This window comes from Equus asinus, chromosome 24, assembly GCF_041296235.1.
Source record: "Equus asinus isolate D_3611 breed Donkey chromosome 24, EquAss-T2T_v2, whole genome shotgun sequence".
NCBI lineage: Eukaryota > Metazoa > Chordata > Mammalia > Perissodactyla > Equidae > Equus > Equus asinus.
Genome location: NC_091813.1, coordinates 65,467,983 through 65,484,773, shown reverse-complemented (window position 1 = coordinate 65,484,773; position 16,791 = coordinate 65,467,983). Strand labels below are relative to the sequence as shown.

Here is a 16,791-nt window from a genome sequence, read left to right as displayed (position 1 = left end):
AGTCTGAGAGAGAACAAGAGGGATAAGGACAAAGAGGCTTTATCCAAAAGTGGGTCTACAATGATACCCAGGGCTGGGATGGTGACGTCTAAGGTAGGGGCTCTTAAACTCGACCACACGTGAGAAACTCCTTGGGAGCTTTTAAAAACCCTGCTGCCCAGGCCACACCCCACACTGGTGAAATCAGATTCTCTGAGGTGGGACCCATGCATCAGTGATTTCAAAGTTCTCCTGAGTCCAATGTACAAACGAGATTGAGGATCGGCAGATTAAGATCTTGCTACTCAAAGTGTGGTTCACAGAGGAACAGCATGGGAATCACCTGGGAGCTTGTTAGAAAGGCAGACTCACAGACCCTACCCCAGATCTACTGAAGCAGAACCTGTGGGTTAACAAGACCACCAGGTGATTCAGATGCATGCTAACAATGGAACCACACTGGTCTAAGTGCTCTCATAAGATCCGGGACAGTAAAGAAGACCAGCCTCTGGCTGCTTCCAAAGGACTTGAGTCAGTCTGAGCACTGAGTGGACAGGGAGCTCAGTATAAATTCTGGGAAACTAGGCTTCCCTAGAAGGAGCTTAAGGTTCTGAGTAAGAGTGCACTGCCTCACCTTCACCTCCACAAAGGTCACCTGTGGACCTACCGCAGGGACCAAGTGCCCCGTGCTGCTCTGAGTCACGTGGTCATCGGCCTCCTGGGGAACCAGGAATAGGGAAACACTAGCTAATTTTTGCTCTAGATTAAAAAGATTTGTTCAAACTCCAAGTGTTCAATGTAAGCAAGATATTTGCAGTTGAAGAGTAGTCGACACTAAGTAAGCAGAAGCCGTGAAGGGGACGTCACACAACTTGCCTATCACTACCAGCTTCTGCTATTTCAATGGGAAGAGAATCCAATTACCAAAGCTCACCCAAATTTACTAAACTAACAACGGAATAAGTGTACTTCAAGGGGAATGACAGCAGTGGTGGTGTGCCATAGCTACAGCTGCCATCTGAATTACTGCTATGGTGGAGATTTTCGATTGATGAGGCTTGCTTAATTTTTACTATTTTTAGCCCTTCTAGCCCATCATATGTCATAAGAACTTTTAAATATAAAGAATAGTATAGTATTATTTTTATACTGTACAAAAGTATAGCATGGCAACGGGATGGAAAGGAAAAAGCCGAGTTGGTGAGAATGACCATGGAGGACGAGCTAGAAAGCAGAGGACTGAGGGAGGAGGGAGACGGCAGAGATGGCAAATGAACACACCCCAAGAGGCAGCCTCCGGACTCAGGGACAAAGGTGAGCGGTACGCCAGAGGAAGGCTGTAGGAAAGACAGGTGAGACACTGATTTAGAAAAAGGAGAGCTGCTGATGATTTAAGGAAAGGTAAGGGAAGTTAGCAGTCATCTAATCTTCCCTCCCCCACCTCCCCAAGACGTGATACCGAACGACCCCAGGCTGAGATCATAAACTGGGACTGAGACCAGAGGAATTAGAGAAGGCTCCTCTACAAGTGTGTGTTTTTAAGAAACTACCACTTATCTTTAAGCTGATAAATGTGACGCCCCTTCAAGATCTTTCCCCTTGTTGAACACACTTCCAGCAAGAACATGGTAAAGGTTAAATAAAAGACAGTAAAAATTTGGCTATTTATGATATCACCCAGAGCCATTTAATCCAATAGAAGGAAACAATTTCTCTAAAATAAACACATACTCAACAAAAGAGTAGGACAGAGCTCCAAGAGCAGAGTGAGTAGGTAACACTCCCTAAGAGAGAGTTTGAGAAATGTCACTGTCTTTGATTTGGCTTTACCTTTACATATCTATGTACTGTATTTATGTACATACGATTCATGTACACACGTGCACACAAACACACGCACCATGAGCAGCTGTGAAACACACTTGTGCATTCTATGTTCATTCCCTTTATATGTACCACAACCAGTCTCTAGTCCCCCTCAACTTCTCTATAGCATTGAGGGAGCATCTCACATTATGAGATAAAACAAGTCACAAATAGATCTAAATTCCTTTAGAAAACACCTACTTTCTCCCAAATTCAGTTTCCCAACATTCAGATTTCCTCAAAACCAAAGAAAATAGGTTACATTTATGCAACGTTCACTCTATAGTAGGCAATGTGCTGAGTTGAATGCGTTAACTCGTTTAACCCTCCTAATCACATTATCAATTTTATTATCCTCCCCATTTTATATAGAAGGTAACTGAGGCTCACAAAGACTACACCACCCAAAGTCACATGCATAGCAGAAGGTGGAGCAAGAATTTGAACTCAAGTCTGTTCTCCCTCCAAAGCCAGAATGCTCTACCATTGTGCCCAGAAGGCAGGTAACCTGCATGGTGTTAACGCTGCCATAAGGGTGGCCTCCAATCCATGGTTCCAACACTTGATTAATTCTAATCACTTTCTCTTAACTCATGTTGCTTTTCCTTAGTGGCACAAAAGGCAGTACTTATCTTCACGACTGTCTTCAAATTTAAGATCTAGCTGGTGCTGTTTCAGAAGTCTTTCCAGGTAAGTGTATGTTGATTGTTTACTATGAAAGTAACTAACTGATTCATCCTGATGACCACAGCATGTCCCCAGCGCTGCTCTTACATAAGCTGTTATCTCCAGTGAGAGAGTAGTTTTGGGAGCTTGAATTTCAGTCTCACCATACAAGACAACTGTTCACTTTCCCTTCAGTCTTTTCCCTGCCTTGGACTATTTCCTTTGCATCTTCACTGTGGAATAACTTTAGAGAATTACAGCTTCATAACACATGACACATTAATGCTCCAAAATAAAGCAAATCCCTAAGGCACAATCCATCTACTTTCCTTCACCCCTCCTTCCAAAAAAGAGGAATTACTGCAACCTATCAGGTAAAATAATATATACAATTAATCAGGGAATAGGAATAATCTTCACAAACTCTAAAACAAATGATGGATGATTCCTGGTCTGTGTCCTGCCAAATTTACAAACTCCTATTTTAGAGTTTTGCAGTGCTGAAAACTGTACGTGCCAACTGGTGCTCAGCTGCAAAGCCCATCATTAGCTTCACAGGCTCAAATACCGACTCAAACACAGCAGAACCCAAATATCGACATCCCTCATTTGCCATCACGGTACGTATCCAGGAATCGTTCTGCCTGGAAAGAGAGCATGTTGTGTTAACAACTGAACAGAGTCAAAAAGTGATAATATACTACGAAGACCCTTGGAAAATTCACAATATTACTTATATATAAATAGAAGTAGGATTTTCCAATTTTTAAAAATTAAAACACAAAAGTTCATTATACAGGGCAATTTATGAGTACAATGGCATTCCTAAATTATTATGTTCCATGTATTTTATTTTTATAGCTGATGGGGAAAAAAGATGAGACCAAATGAGTGTAGAGAGTAACAGCATGTCAAGGGATGTGGGTTCTGGTTGGCTATGCCACTTCCAAGCTATGTGACAAGGTAGCAATCACATAGGGCCGTGGTGAAAGCAAAGGCGATAATGCATTGAACAGGACACTCAGCAAATCGCCAGGCACACACCCAGAGCTCCAAAATGGTACTTAGTATTATTATTACTTTCTGGGGGGTGGGGAGAAAGAGAGACAAGTAGGTAGGCAGGTAGGTAGGTAGGCACGTGTGGTCCTGTCAGGACCTGATTTACATCTCTGACATTTATATTTCCAGCTCCCAGCTCACTATATTTCAGGCCACTGAGGTACGACTTCCTGCAGACACTGACCTTCTGTATGCCTGAAAATTTCTGCCTTTAGTCCTTTCTCATTGAGGGGAAATAACGTGTATTTTTACCGAAGTCTGTCTGGCCTGGGACGTGGATGATCGTTTTCAAAGCCAGGTGCTACTTTTCTATATTTGCATGATGTCATTTAATCCATCCAGTAACTCTGGAAGGAAATGGATTATAACCACTTTCAGACGAGGAAACAGGCTCAGAGGCACAGTCAGGCCCATGACCTCCCTCTAAATTGTAGCTCAGTGCTCCTTCAGCTGGATTACCGCCTGCAGACTGCGTTCTGAGCAACCCCCAGGACTCAGGAAGCCCTTTGGGGTGACTGAGAGCAGCGGGGGAGGTGAGTGTCTACCTGAGGGCCATGGGATACCTCCAGTCCCCCAATGTTTACGCTCTACCTAGAGCAGCTCTGCCCTCATATGCTTTATATAAAGATGTTCAGTGTGACACTATGCGCAGAAAGGATCCGCTGGCTAAAAGAAATGAAAAATCACTATGTTATAAAAAAATATTATGCTCTAAAAATGCACGTTGTGGAAACAACACTGATCAAGAAACGAAAAGGACCGAAGACATTAACAATTTCAAGCTTAGACAACCTTTAAGTAATATAAAGGTTTTTTTTTTTCCCCCTAGAAATATTGGCTCTGGCCATTTTTCCTATTAGCAGTGCAAAGTCCTTCTGAATCGTCAACTAATCACCAGAATGACCTCATTTCAGTCAGTCCTCAAGGTCACTATTGAAGACACTTGGGCACTGAGGAATGAAACATGGTGACAGAGGATCCTTAACTATAAAATCTCTTGCGAACTTTAATATGATAATATGTGCTGAATGGCCATAAAATGCCAGTATTACCCAACTTTATTCAATCGTGGGCCTTTCCAAGAAGACTATCAATTAACATGTCCCAGAACTAGTTTTCCCAAGAAAAAAAATTTGAGAAAAGCTTGAATCTGGTGGTTCTCAAAGCATGGTCCATAAGGTTTATCTGGGAATTTATTCCAAAGGCAAAATCCCCAGCCCAGCCCCAGACTTGTAGAATCAGAAACTCAGGGGTGGGACCCAGCCATCTGTGTTTAAGAGGCCCCAAAGGTTATTGAGACTCACGCTAAAGTTCTAGAAGGACTGTTCCAGTCTAAGCCACCACCACGTCTTACTTCCTGCACAGCAGCCTCCTAAATGGTCTACTGTGAGCACTCTTGTTCCGCCAGAACCCATTCTCCACATAGCAGCCAATTATAAACCATCACATCCCAACGCAGCCTAAAGCCCTCCAACAGCTTCCACTGCACCTAGAATAAACTCCAGCTGCCTTGCCTTAGATACCCTCCCCAATCCAGCCCCCCACCTACTTCTCTGTTCTCACCCTGTATTATTCTCTCCCTCTTTTACAACCTTCCAGCCACACTAGACTTCTTTATATTCCTGGAACACTGGAAGACTGTTCCTGCCTCAGGGCTTCTCTGTGTCCTCTGCCTGGAAGCTCGTTCCTTCCCTCCCCCTCCCCTAATCCACACAGCCAGCCTTCTTGTAATTCAGGTCTCAGTGTCAACATCACTCCACAGTCACACCCCCCGTCGCTCTCCATATGCCCTAGTTTGACTGTCTTCCCAGTAGTTATCACTATCTGAAATGACTGTTTGCTTGTAAGCTCCTTGAGAGCAGGAAGCACGTCCGCCTGTGTTAAGTAAAGATTTGTCAGAGGAACACAGTCTGTCTGCAGAGCTCTAGTTCACCACTTTCATTTACAGTTTGTGGTGAGTTGAAGCTACCCAATGCCCTCTCTGGGCTCTCTGAACGACCCCTGAGCTGCATGGGATCCCCAGCTTCACAAGGTGGGCCTCATACAGCATTCCCTACTGAGCTGCTTCTTAACAGGCCAAGATATTAACATCTTACTCGCTAAAAGGCAATGCCAATCTCCTTACTGACATTAAGAAAAATGTTAATGATCAAATTACTTTTAGAAAAGTGTAAATAACAATTCAATAAATACGGTAATCTAAGTTGCTTTTCATGGAATTCAATGATGGTATTTTCAATTTGATGAGAAAAAAGATGAACTAAAAACCTGTCCACTTTAATTTTCTTAAATTAAGAAATTTGAGTAAAATTGAGTAAGCCCTCAGTAAAAACCTTATTCAACACAGTCAATTCCGATAGACCTCCTTCCAGTAGCACAGACTGGTATAAACAAAAAGGACTTGTTATGAGACTAACCTGGCTTCCAGTGTATGTACCAGCACTGATCCTTTTGTGACCTCGATCAGGTTACCTAAACCCTCATAACCCTGGCTTCCTCATGCACAGAACCTGGGTTGCAAGAAGTTACAGCAGAGTAATTATGAGAATTATATGGGATAACATTTATGAAAGTGACTAATAACAGCTGTAATTTTTTTGAGTGTTAACTCACACCAAGAGTTCTCTAACCCCTTTAAATGTGTTATTTCCTTAACTCTCATTCACTATGGATAGTAGTATTCCCATTTTACAGAAATTGAGACTGAGGGATTCAGTAACTTGCCCGAGGTCAGAAAGCTGTAAGTGTCAGCACTGGCTTTTCAAAGTTCGGTCGGTCGACTGACTCAAAGGCTCTTGTCCTTCCCTTCCACCCCTATTGGTGTGAAACGAAAACATCCCAATCGTCTGAGAGAAGACAATTAGAATAATTCCAACTTAAAAGAGAACTCACACAACTGCCCACACAGTACCTCACTAACTGTCCTTAAGCTTTTTAGGAAATGTCACTTATATGTTGAATTCATGTAGATTAATTGCCTATGCCGTGCAAGTGCTATAGCAGACATGACACGGGCTTTGGGGTCAAATTGACACGGGCAGTGGGCCGCCACTGACGGGCTGTGCTGCCACGTTTTATTTCCTCTCCCAGTATGTTTCCTCGTCTACAGACTGGGGAGAACAACCCACCTCTTAAAACTGTTGTGTCCCCTAATATTTGGCACATCCTGGGCATTAAATCAACATTAGTTCCCTTCCTCCCCTCACTTGGCCCCACCCCTTCGGTAAGCTCTGCTGTTTTAAGCTTGTGTAAGCATAAAGAATGCCTCTGTTTTGTGTCTGCACAAAACTTTTTGACAACACTTTAAAATAATGGAACTTGTTTGTCGAAATGAGAGCTGCATGTCCAGGTGGCCATTGGGGAGGGGACAGGTTTATTTCAGCGATGCACCACTGCTGAAGGAAGTGTGAGAACTTTGTATAAACTCTTAGAGTCAGTTCATGAGTCACTCAGGAAAAGCAGCTTCATTACTCAATTTTTTTTATGGTTCACCACCCCTCCTTGCCTCCTTATTGGCACCCCTTCTAATCCCAGTGGAAGTCCATTCTCAGTTCTGGGATGGGAGCAACCCTATGGCACTTTTGACAAAAAAAAAGAAAAGAAAAAAAAAACTATATATATATAAAAATATATATAATGATATTTTTACCATGTTCCTTATTCATAACCTTGGGTTCAAATGATCTTACCATTTCTAAAGATCAAAATTACCACAAGAGGATGAAGGTTTGAAGTCAGGAAATATTTTAAAAATCTAAAGGTAATTCTAAAAGATGAGTACTCCCGCTGATTTGGCGCAATGGAAGCAACACCGATAGTTAGGTATAGCCTCTAATGGTGACTATTTTGAAGAGAAATTTATTTGGATTCATGTACTCAAGTTAGATTGTTTATTTTAAACATTTACCTAATATGAAACTTAGCTGCACAAAAATATTGCAATCAGTTCAACAGGATTTACTGTGCATTCCTCACAAGCCAAAATTATTCCAGCAGAAATGCTTTAGATTATTGCCTGGAAACTTTTTAGACTGTATACTCTATCAGCAATAGAATTTTGGGTGTACATTCCAAATATATGTGTAGGTAATTTACTTATAAATTATGTACATATTCTTTAAATTACAATCATATGCATGTATTTATAAAGTACATGCACTATGAAACAGACAATAGAAATGGTAAGATACAAGTAAGTGCATGTACGAATATTTTCTTTCCTTATTTCAGTGAAGCATCTCGTGTATATCTGCCACTTATATATACATCCTGCCTTGCAGACCACTGTTTTAGGTGATGATGATGTGATAAAGGGGCTATCCTCCTCCTAAAAGGTCATTAAAAAACTGTTCCCTTTCACATTTGTTTAGCAATATTCATTACCTATACTAATAACCAAATGCAATGCAGATTCACCAAGGCTGCAATTTAGGAGGAAGGACTTGAGTGCGATTCATCCTTAGTAGTCTAGAAGACAAAGCTTAACAAAGTTGCTGAAAACTGCATGTTGAACTGACATAAGACCCTATTAAATAATGTGACACTATCAAGACAGAGGGAGACACTTCTGTAAGTGTGATATGTAAAGGAACCAAAGTTAGATACAGTAACTAAAGTCAGGCCAACAGGTTCTGAATTGACTGGCTAGATTATGAGTCCTGTAGAGTTACGGACACAAACAGTAATGGCCTCAGTAACAGTGTCTCCAGCTGAAAAGCCTGTTGCAGTGACACCAGTCTGAAACAGCACTCGTACAGCTGTTACAGCACTGCTGCAAGCAGCTGGCTAACCAGGAAAACAACACCAGCAAGAGAGAAAGGAAGAGAAGTACTGAGACTTCTGTCTGTGGATTTGTGTGTGGGGAGGTGTTATCTCCAGTCGCTGTTCACATGCTTCCTCAAAGTTACCAAAAATACTTTGATTCACAACTCCAAAGGATCTCTCAAACTAAAGATTACTTCCTTATTTCAAATGGCATTTGACAGCAACATTTGGTGCAACAAATTGATTCAAACAATTTCTTACAGTTCCCCTTTTAGAGGATAATACATGATTTTATGTTTAACGTCCATTTCAATTTACAGAAAAAATTTTCTAAAATAAGTATGTCAGAGTATAAGGTTGGTTTTGATGTACAAAACTCACAGTCATTATGAAGAAACTAAAATCCAATGTCTAATTAGTTTCGTAAAATTTGCCAGTTCACATTAAAGAGCAATGTGCCACTGGAAATAAGGAATTAAGAGCAGATTTGACAGATTGTGATAAAAACACTCACATATATTTTTAAACAGCTCTTGATTTTTGAACAAAATAAATTCTCACCAGGTGTCTTGGGGTAAAATTTCTTGGGTCCTTACCTTGCCATATTTCTGGGCATAGGACCCTGTGAGCAGTGAGTGAAAAACAATGATGGTTTCATCTAAGTCCCAGACAAACACGCGCTGAAGAAAAAGATACAAAACAAAGCGTTACTGAGCTCGAAGGACACAGAACCCTCTCTACAAGCAGAAAACTTCTCACTTTGTTGTTGGATATAATCTTGATACCATTTTATAAAAAAAAACTATGCTATTCCATTAATTTTTTCCAAATTTGCCAGATCTAACACCTGTAAAAGCTGAGGAACAAGAGTGATACAAGTAACAATAAGCTTAAAAATCAGATGTCTTAATTTGCACGAATTCACTGGAATGTTTACTTGCAGTTAATATCCAAAAAGACACACTTGGACTTTATGTTGGAAGTGTGCTTGGAACTCTATTTTAAAGTTCTATGCTTCCTGGATTCATGAAACTTTGCAATTCATGCAAAAAATTAAAATTTAATTTAAAAATATCTAAAAGAATCAATGAGTAATATCTAAATAGAAATTTTAAAGCATGGACCCTTGGGTCAGATTAGGCCATCAGATGGGGTGTCTGGTCTGCATAGTGTTTTGAAAGATTTCAAATTATCAATCAACATTTCAGGATTAGGAGATTTCACACAACCTTCAGGGTTCTGACCGCAGCAGAGAACCTGGAGGTTGTGGCCCTGCTGGCTGACATTCCACACGCAGTGACGGGCAGGCCCCTTTCGATGGGCCAGTGCTCCCAGCTCCCCAGTCTGCTGGCTCCCAGCCCAGTGCCCTCATTTATACCACCTGCTGGGGTCGTGAAGGCATTTGAATATGCTGCAATTGTTCAGGTAAAGGAAATGATCTCTCATGAAGAGGCACGATGACCAAATCAGGAAATTTGATTTTTTGCTTAACTGACGTATGCAGTTGTGTAAGAAGTAATATAGTATGGTTAAGAATAGTTTCTCCTGCTGTTTTATAATAAAAATCAATCTGCTTAGCATGGATATATCAAAATAGAGCCCTCAACTGGAAAAATGATACATGGACGTTTTTACAGATATAAAAATTTTAACATAGGTATCAAGTGATTGGAATTTTTCCTATCTTCAGAAGACAACTTTTGTTTCCCACACAGATTAATTTTACCTTTTTAAATTTATTGACCCATATAAACATCTTTCATTACCTTAGTTCTACCAAATAGAGTGTTTCTCAGAAAATTATCCCCTGAGCAATGGCTTTATTTTTAAAATTACTGTTTGTACTAATTTGGATCAAAAGATGTAGCTATCTCAGGCCTAGAATTTGTAAAGCAATCTCATCTTTAAGTGGTCATTGGTTTTAATTTTGCCATTACAATGGATGAAACCTCCCATCTCAGAGCTGTGAAACACCTACCAAAGGCAGGTCCACTCAATTCATGACACTTCTTTTATTTTTAAGCTTGAAAGTTTACGGAACTGTAAGGTATAGAGTATATCATTCAACAAAATCACACATCCTATTCCATCTCTAAGGGTGAGTCAGCGCACCTCCAGGTCACTGTCGGGGGGCGGGGAGGGGTTGTTTTTCCGGCCTCTTCCTCGGGACTTTGACCCAGAACTCCTACAGGTTCTCTCGTCGAGATCTTTGATGGGTGTGGAGGGGCTCTGCAGGGTATCAAACCCTCCTGGAAATAACACACCTTGTGTCAAGAGCAGCACTTCGTTTGCAGATCAGCTATGAGTCTTTATCGTTAACTATCTTAACACATCCTCACACAGCAGAAAGCTCCGTAGGACAACAAAGATTTACAATCCCAAATACACAAAATCCTAATTCAGTCAAAAATTTTGTAGGTCACACAAATCCCTCCCAGTTTCAACCTATGTGATCTATAAACCTTTCATATTCCGTCGGCCTTCAACTTCCCGACTCTACCTCCATCTACATATTACCCAAATTTTGGTCTGTTTTCTCCCTCTCACGTCAGAGTTCAGAGGATGTGATGTCTTCCCTGGGAAAAGCCCAGCGCTCCCACGCTTTTCCCCAGCCTCACATCTTAGGGAGTCACACTCCTTCAACTCTCTCTGGTCTTTCCTTCAACCTCTCCCTTTTCTGGGGCCCAAAGACAGGTTTATAAGTCCTTCCGTTTGGCCTTGCATTTCCATCTACAAGCTATCTGCTTGCTATCTTCTCTTTTTAAATGAAACTTCTTAAGAGAATAGTCCACACCAATGCTGTCCAATAGAAATACAATGTGGGCCGCAAATGTGACCGCGTATATAATTTAACATTTTCTAGAAGCTGCATTTAAAAACGCAAAAAGAAACACGTAAAATTAATTTTATTCATATATATTAATTGACCCAATATATCCTAAATATTATCATTTCAGCACATAATAATGTAAAAAATTATCGATGACATGTTTTACATAACCTCTTTTGCACATTGTCTTTGAAATCCCACATATATTATCACTGACAGTAGACCTCAATCTGCACGGGCCACATCACAAGTACTTAACGGCCACATGTGGCCAGCAGCTACAGAACTGGACGGCACATTTGTCTCCACTTTCTGACACCTGATTTGTCAGAATCTAGCTTCAGTTCACCAAAACACTAATAAAACCACTCTTACTCAGTCTCCAGTAACCACCTAATTGACAAATGCAACAGACTCGGTCCTTAGCTTCCTGGATCTCTGCGTGGTGTTTGATCCTCTTAAACACCACGCCCTCAGAAGCAGCACTTCTCAGCATTATTACCCCCCACTCTCCTAGATCTAGAATCTCTCTTGTCCGTCATTCTCTGTCCAGGAGACACGGACTCCTTTTCCTCTTTCCGTTCCTTCCATGCTGGTATTTAAGAGTCCCATCTTTTGACCCTTGTCCTCCTCACTCTACTCTGGGCACTCTAGCGCTCTCAGACGCTAATCACCCTCTACGCGACAGTCCATACATGAGTCTGCACCTCCACCTGCGCCACATCCTCAGGTTCAGACTTTGGATCTAACTGACTTCCACATGTCCACAGATGCCTGAAAGTCTGACATGTCTACAGCTAGTGACGGAGCATCTCAGGAGGTAGGGAGTTCTGAGCAGTGGCAAATCTGTGGGAAGGGGTGTTAAGATAAACCAAGGCAACAGTGAGATGCAGAAAACCTCCCGGGGCCAAGAGTCAGACTGACCATACAACCTCAAGCCTTTCACCCACCCTCTCTGAACCTCAGTTTCACTGTATATTAAACATGGGGAATAGCAACTACCCTTTTGAATTATTGAGATAAATTGAATTTATATTTAATTTGATTTAAATCATATGTATAAAGTCAAAATTTCTAGGAGAGTCCCATAGCAAACTACATTAAATGTGTTATGCAATTTTTAAACATACAGCTGTTATGGCTACCATGCTTTATCATAAAATTAAAGTAAAAATAATTATGAGGACAGCCAAGCAGTCATTAATCTAAATAAACAAATATGAACAAACTAGACAACACTGAGGCAATATTTTTCTGAGATGTTCTAAATAAACGGTAAGTTTTACATAGCTGACTTCTAATCATTTCTAATTGTTATAAAATTTTCTTTAGGAGACATAGTGCATGTCAAGACAGCATCAAAAAAAATATATCTGTGCTCCAAATATTATTTGCTCTTAAAACATCTCTAGTCCAGTTCATTGCATGGGTCTCTGCTATTGACTGCGTCAGAGCAGACAGCATAATGAAAGGTCTTTAGTTACAAGGTTGAATATGCCCTATCTTAGAGTAAATCATGTTTCAGCTAACTTGTATAGGCATTTAATGAGACTTTAGGTATTTAAACAAACACCAACTTAAAAAAAAATCACACAAAATTTTTTCTATTTTTAGTTATGTTAATAGAATTTTCCTAAAGTTACAACATCCTGCAAATCAAATGTTCTCCTTCAAATAAAATGCTGCTTCAAATTAACCCTCATTAATTAAGCTTATGAAACTTTTTGGATGACATTCCGTAAAACCTTTCTATTCATTACAGATCAATTTTCAGGTGTCAATTATCATAAGAGGCATCTTTGTTCTTGTAACAGTGCAAGAGCTGAAGAGACAAAAACTTGCAAAATCCCAAAGTCATTGTGATCAGTTACAGGCGGTTGACTGTTGACTGGATCCATAAAGAAGGAGTTTGGCAGGAACAACTGAGCTATTCAAACGAACTGGGAGCCAGCAGCATTCACGGCAAGGGAGTGAAAAGAGCAGAAGAGAAAGGGAAAAGATGGGTCATAGTAAGTGTCTGGGTTTCAATAAAAGCAGGACTTGATTCCTTCCAAGTTACTGAAAAATTTTAAAAGGGCTCTAAGAATTTGGACAAAATATGGACAGAAGTCTTCTGGTGGTAAAGGCACAGCCTTTTGGGAAACTATGAAGAGTAGCTCCACATTTATTAAACCCTTCGTATATGTCATGCACTGTCTTCTTTTCAAAAAAGTTCATCAAAATATGTGCTTGGCTTTATTCACTGCTCATTATGTCTGGGAGATTCCTCCATATTGTAGCCTGGAGCAGTTGTCTCTTTTTCCTTAATGTGGCTAGAAGTTCATTATAAATGTACACTATGCTTTATTTATCCAATCTGTTGATGAACATTTGGGTTATACATAGTTTTAGGCAATTATGAATAAAGCTGTTATAAACAGTCTTGTTCGTGTCTCTGTGGACCTGAGCTCCATTCTTCTGGGTTATATATACCTAGCAGTGGGGCTGTGCAGTCAGAGGAAAGGCATATGTTCATCTTTAGTAGACGCTGACCACCTTTTTCCAAAGTAGTTGTATTAATTCTCCTACTAGCAATGAGCTGGTTGCTCCACATCCTTGCCAATGCTTGGTATTGCCAGCTTTTTTATGTTAGCTATTGTGGGGGTATGGTGGCATCTCACTGTAGTTTTAATTAGCATTTTCTTGATGAGCAATGATGTAGAACATTTTTCATATATTTCTTGCCCATTTGGTATCTTCTTTTTATTAAGTAACTGCTTAAATCTTTTGCCCATTTTAAATATTGGTTACCTTCTTCTTATTGAATTGTTAGAGCTCTTTATTGTGAAACATTCTTTACATATATATCTATCTGACTTAAACCTCATTTCAACCCAGTGAATTTGGTCCTTCATTACCCTCTGTTAATAATGGGAAAACTGGAGATATGCGGGACTTAATTAACTTAGCAAGATGAAACAGCTGGAATGATTCCAGAACTCTCACCTTAACCACCAGGTATACTTCCTCCCTTAACAGCAACAGACTCTCCAGGTTACAAAAAGGTCAAACCTATATCTGCTTCTACTGATCAAAAGAGTTATAGAGACTTTATATGATTTCTGTGAGAGTCAGGGCCAAGGAATTTATGGCAAGAACTTTACAGTGTAAGTGCAGGTCCTGACAAGGGCACGTGCTCTATCTGGGCAACTACACCAGCCACCCAAGTGGACCTGGACAGACCTCCACACCTTCCGAAGGTGCTATCCTTTCTTCTGATAAAGGGTAAAACCAGGAACTTGAGCTCAACTTGGTCATTAAACATTTGCTGACATCTTTATTTTTTTTAAAGGAGAAAGCTGTTAATTCCAGTGCCTCTGCCAAATTCCACTCAGGTTATTGCCCTAGGGTCCATTAATGCTGCAGGTAGGGAAAATGCAAATTGGCAGGGAAGCTAAACGTGCTCAGTCCTTTCTATCTATATCCTCTGGTTAGCTTCAATTAAATGAATTAGCACTTTGCTTTCCTTCCTGTCCTTATGTGCAATGCCATGAAGCTATGGAAAGTCTACTGAGGTCTCCCCAAGAAACTGGCTTCTTTTCAAAGAGTGAAGTGATGTTACTATATATATCCTTTACTTTTCTGAAGCACGTGTAAAGTGTAAAGTTTAATAGCTCATGTATTGTAATGTTTGCCAAGGTCTCAGAGTAAAGGATAATATTGCTACAAACTACTAATTACGTACATTTAATTCTAAAGATGTTTAAAATATTTAAAAAGGAGGAGCTACAAAAGCATCTCTAATCTTAATGTGCTAATTAGTTGTCAAGCTTTGGGAATGCAAATCAAAAATATAATATACCTAAGATAATCTTTATGTTAAAGGCAAATGGAGATCTTTATAAAGATAACAAACTGAAATATCTATTCTTAATCAGCATGATAATGTTTCTTTAAATACACTGTCAAACTACCTAACAAGGTAAAGTAAATAACTGAATGCTCTTTGCAATTTCCAGATCACATCAGTCATTGCCAATTGTCCTAGGCTTTTTCTTGGGCCAACACTATAGGTGACTGAACAATCATCCTTTGACCAGTACAGTAATGAATAACTGTACCTTCTAAGTTTTAGATATTTAGATCCAACTTACTTTCATTAGGCTTATCTCTAAATCAGAACAACCAGCTGTCTCTTATAGACCATAAAGTATGTTTCCATTTTAAAAATGGGAGAAGTCAACAGTGAATGATTTATGAAAAACTGTGGATTTAATTGTTAGGTCTCTGCTTTAAGTCCAAAATGCAGAACCGTTCAATGGGAAATACTTTTCATACCCTTGAACTAAATATCTCAGATTTCATCCATAATAAAGAAAACTCCCACAGTTATCAACTTGTTTACTTTTTGGATGCATGCCAACTCTAAAGAGGCAAAAGCAAACCTAAAACCACCTTGACTGAGGGTCTGAGGTCACAAACTTCCTTAAAAATCCAGACATGTGTATTATTATGATTTTGGTAGACAGAAGAATACAGTCACAAGTAGAAATAATTTCTTCTCTAAGCTCAAAAGAAAGTTGATAAGATTTGAAAATTATGTCAAACTGTTGGTATTAGCAACCAATGGAAGGCTGAAGAAATTACAGCATTCTGATAATGAATATGAGAATGTTACATATGGATGTGTGACATTCAAAGTCACACACTCAGAATATCCACATGCCCGCATTTACTATTTTTAATATAAATAAAACAGCTATTCAGAATATTGATTATTCCTTAACCGAATGGAAAGTATCCATTTTGTCTTTCCTACAGAGAAACTCTTGTGATCATATTGAAATTAGAGCAAAATCAACTTTTTACTCAAAGTTTTACCCAGAATCTACCATATTTGAAAACCAAATGGTTTTCATTCATGGCAGCTCTGTTTTAGTAACTAGAGTAGAGATGCTCCTGTCTGTCGTTCTGCCTCTGACGTCTTGACCATCACATAGTCTGTGGTTTTGTCTTTGAACACTGTCATCCTACCTTTTTCTACCATGGAGAAAGACCGTCCACAGTGTGAGGGGAGTATGTCAAATATCTCCTCACCTCAAGTGTCTCCCCTGCCGCTAAGCAGATTCTGAAATCACTCACTCTTTAAATTAAGATAAACTTCTTAAAGAAATACAAGAATTGACTCAAAGAGGATCAGCACAGATTTGGGACATAGGGTTTAGGATGGAAGGAGATTTAAGGCAAGGGAGGTACCCAGGGCGCAAAATGTCGGGTTCTGAGAGTGAATGCCTCCTCAAATTTTGCCCCCCATGGTTCCTTGCCTTCCCTTTGTCCTGTCCCTGCACGGGGCACAGCTGCTCAGAGAGGCTGAGGCTAGTGCGAAAGCCTGAACAGCAGCCTTAAGGGGACAAGGACCAGAAACTGAAAGGGTCTGTGTGCTCACAGGAGGGCGATCTAAAAGGAAGAAAAGGGGAAAGAAACTGACATGTAGGGGCCTCAAAGATGAGGTCTCGTCTACCTGACTCTTTTTCCTTGGGTCCATAGGTAGATTAGAAACAATATTCTGAACAGGGAACCAAAAAGAAAGGATGTTACCATTTCACCAATTCATGATATGAGCGTGTCTTAGCTGTTGCTTAAAGTAT

The 16,791-nt window shown here is 40.1% G+C and overlaps 1 protein-coding gene across 25 annotated transcripts in view; it reads right to left on the bottom strand.

Moving 5' to 3' along the window:
• The window catches only part of EYA4 (EYA transcriptional coactivator and phosphatase 4), a 294,223-nt gene that overhangs the window by 23,961 nt on the left and 253,471 nt on the right, over positions 1-16,791 (bottom strand). For all 25 annotated transcript variants that reach the window (XR_011497637.1, XM_014856121.3, XM_070496153.1 and 22 more), the window contains 2 exons: positions 10,447-10,583; positions 8,931-9,014 (listed from right to left, as the gene is read on the bottom strand). Coding sequence is in view for 24 of the 25 variants with exons in the window: in XM_014856121.3 (XP_014711607.1) it covers positions 8,931-9,014; positions 10,447-10,583 (221 nt within the window). In the remaining variant the exon portion in view is untranslated. The remainder of the gene's footprint in view (positions 1-8,930; positions 9,015-10,446; positions 10,584-16,791) is intronic.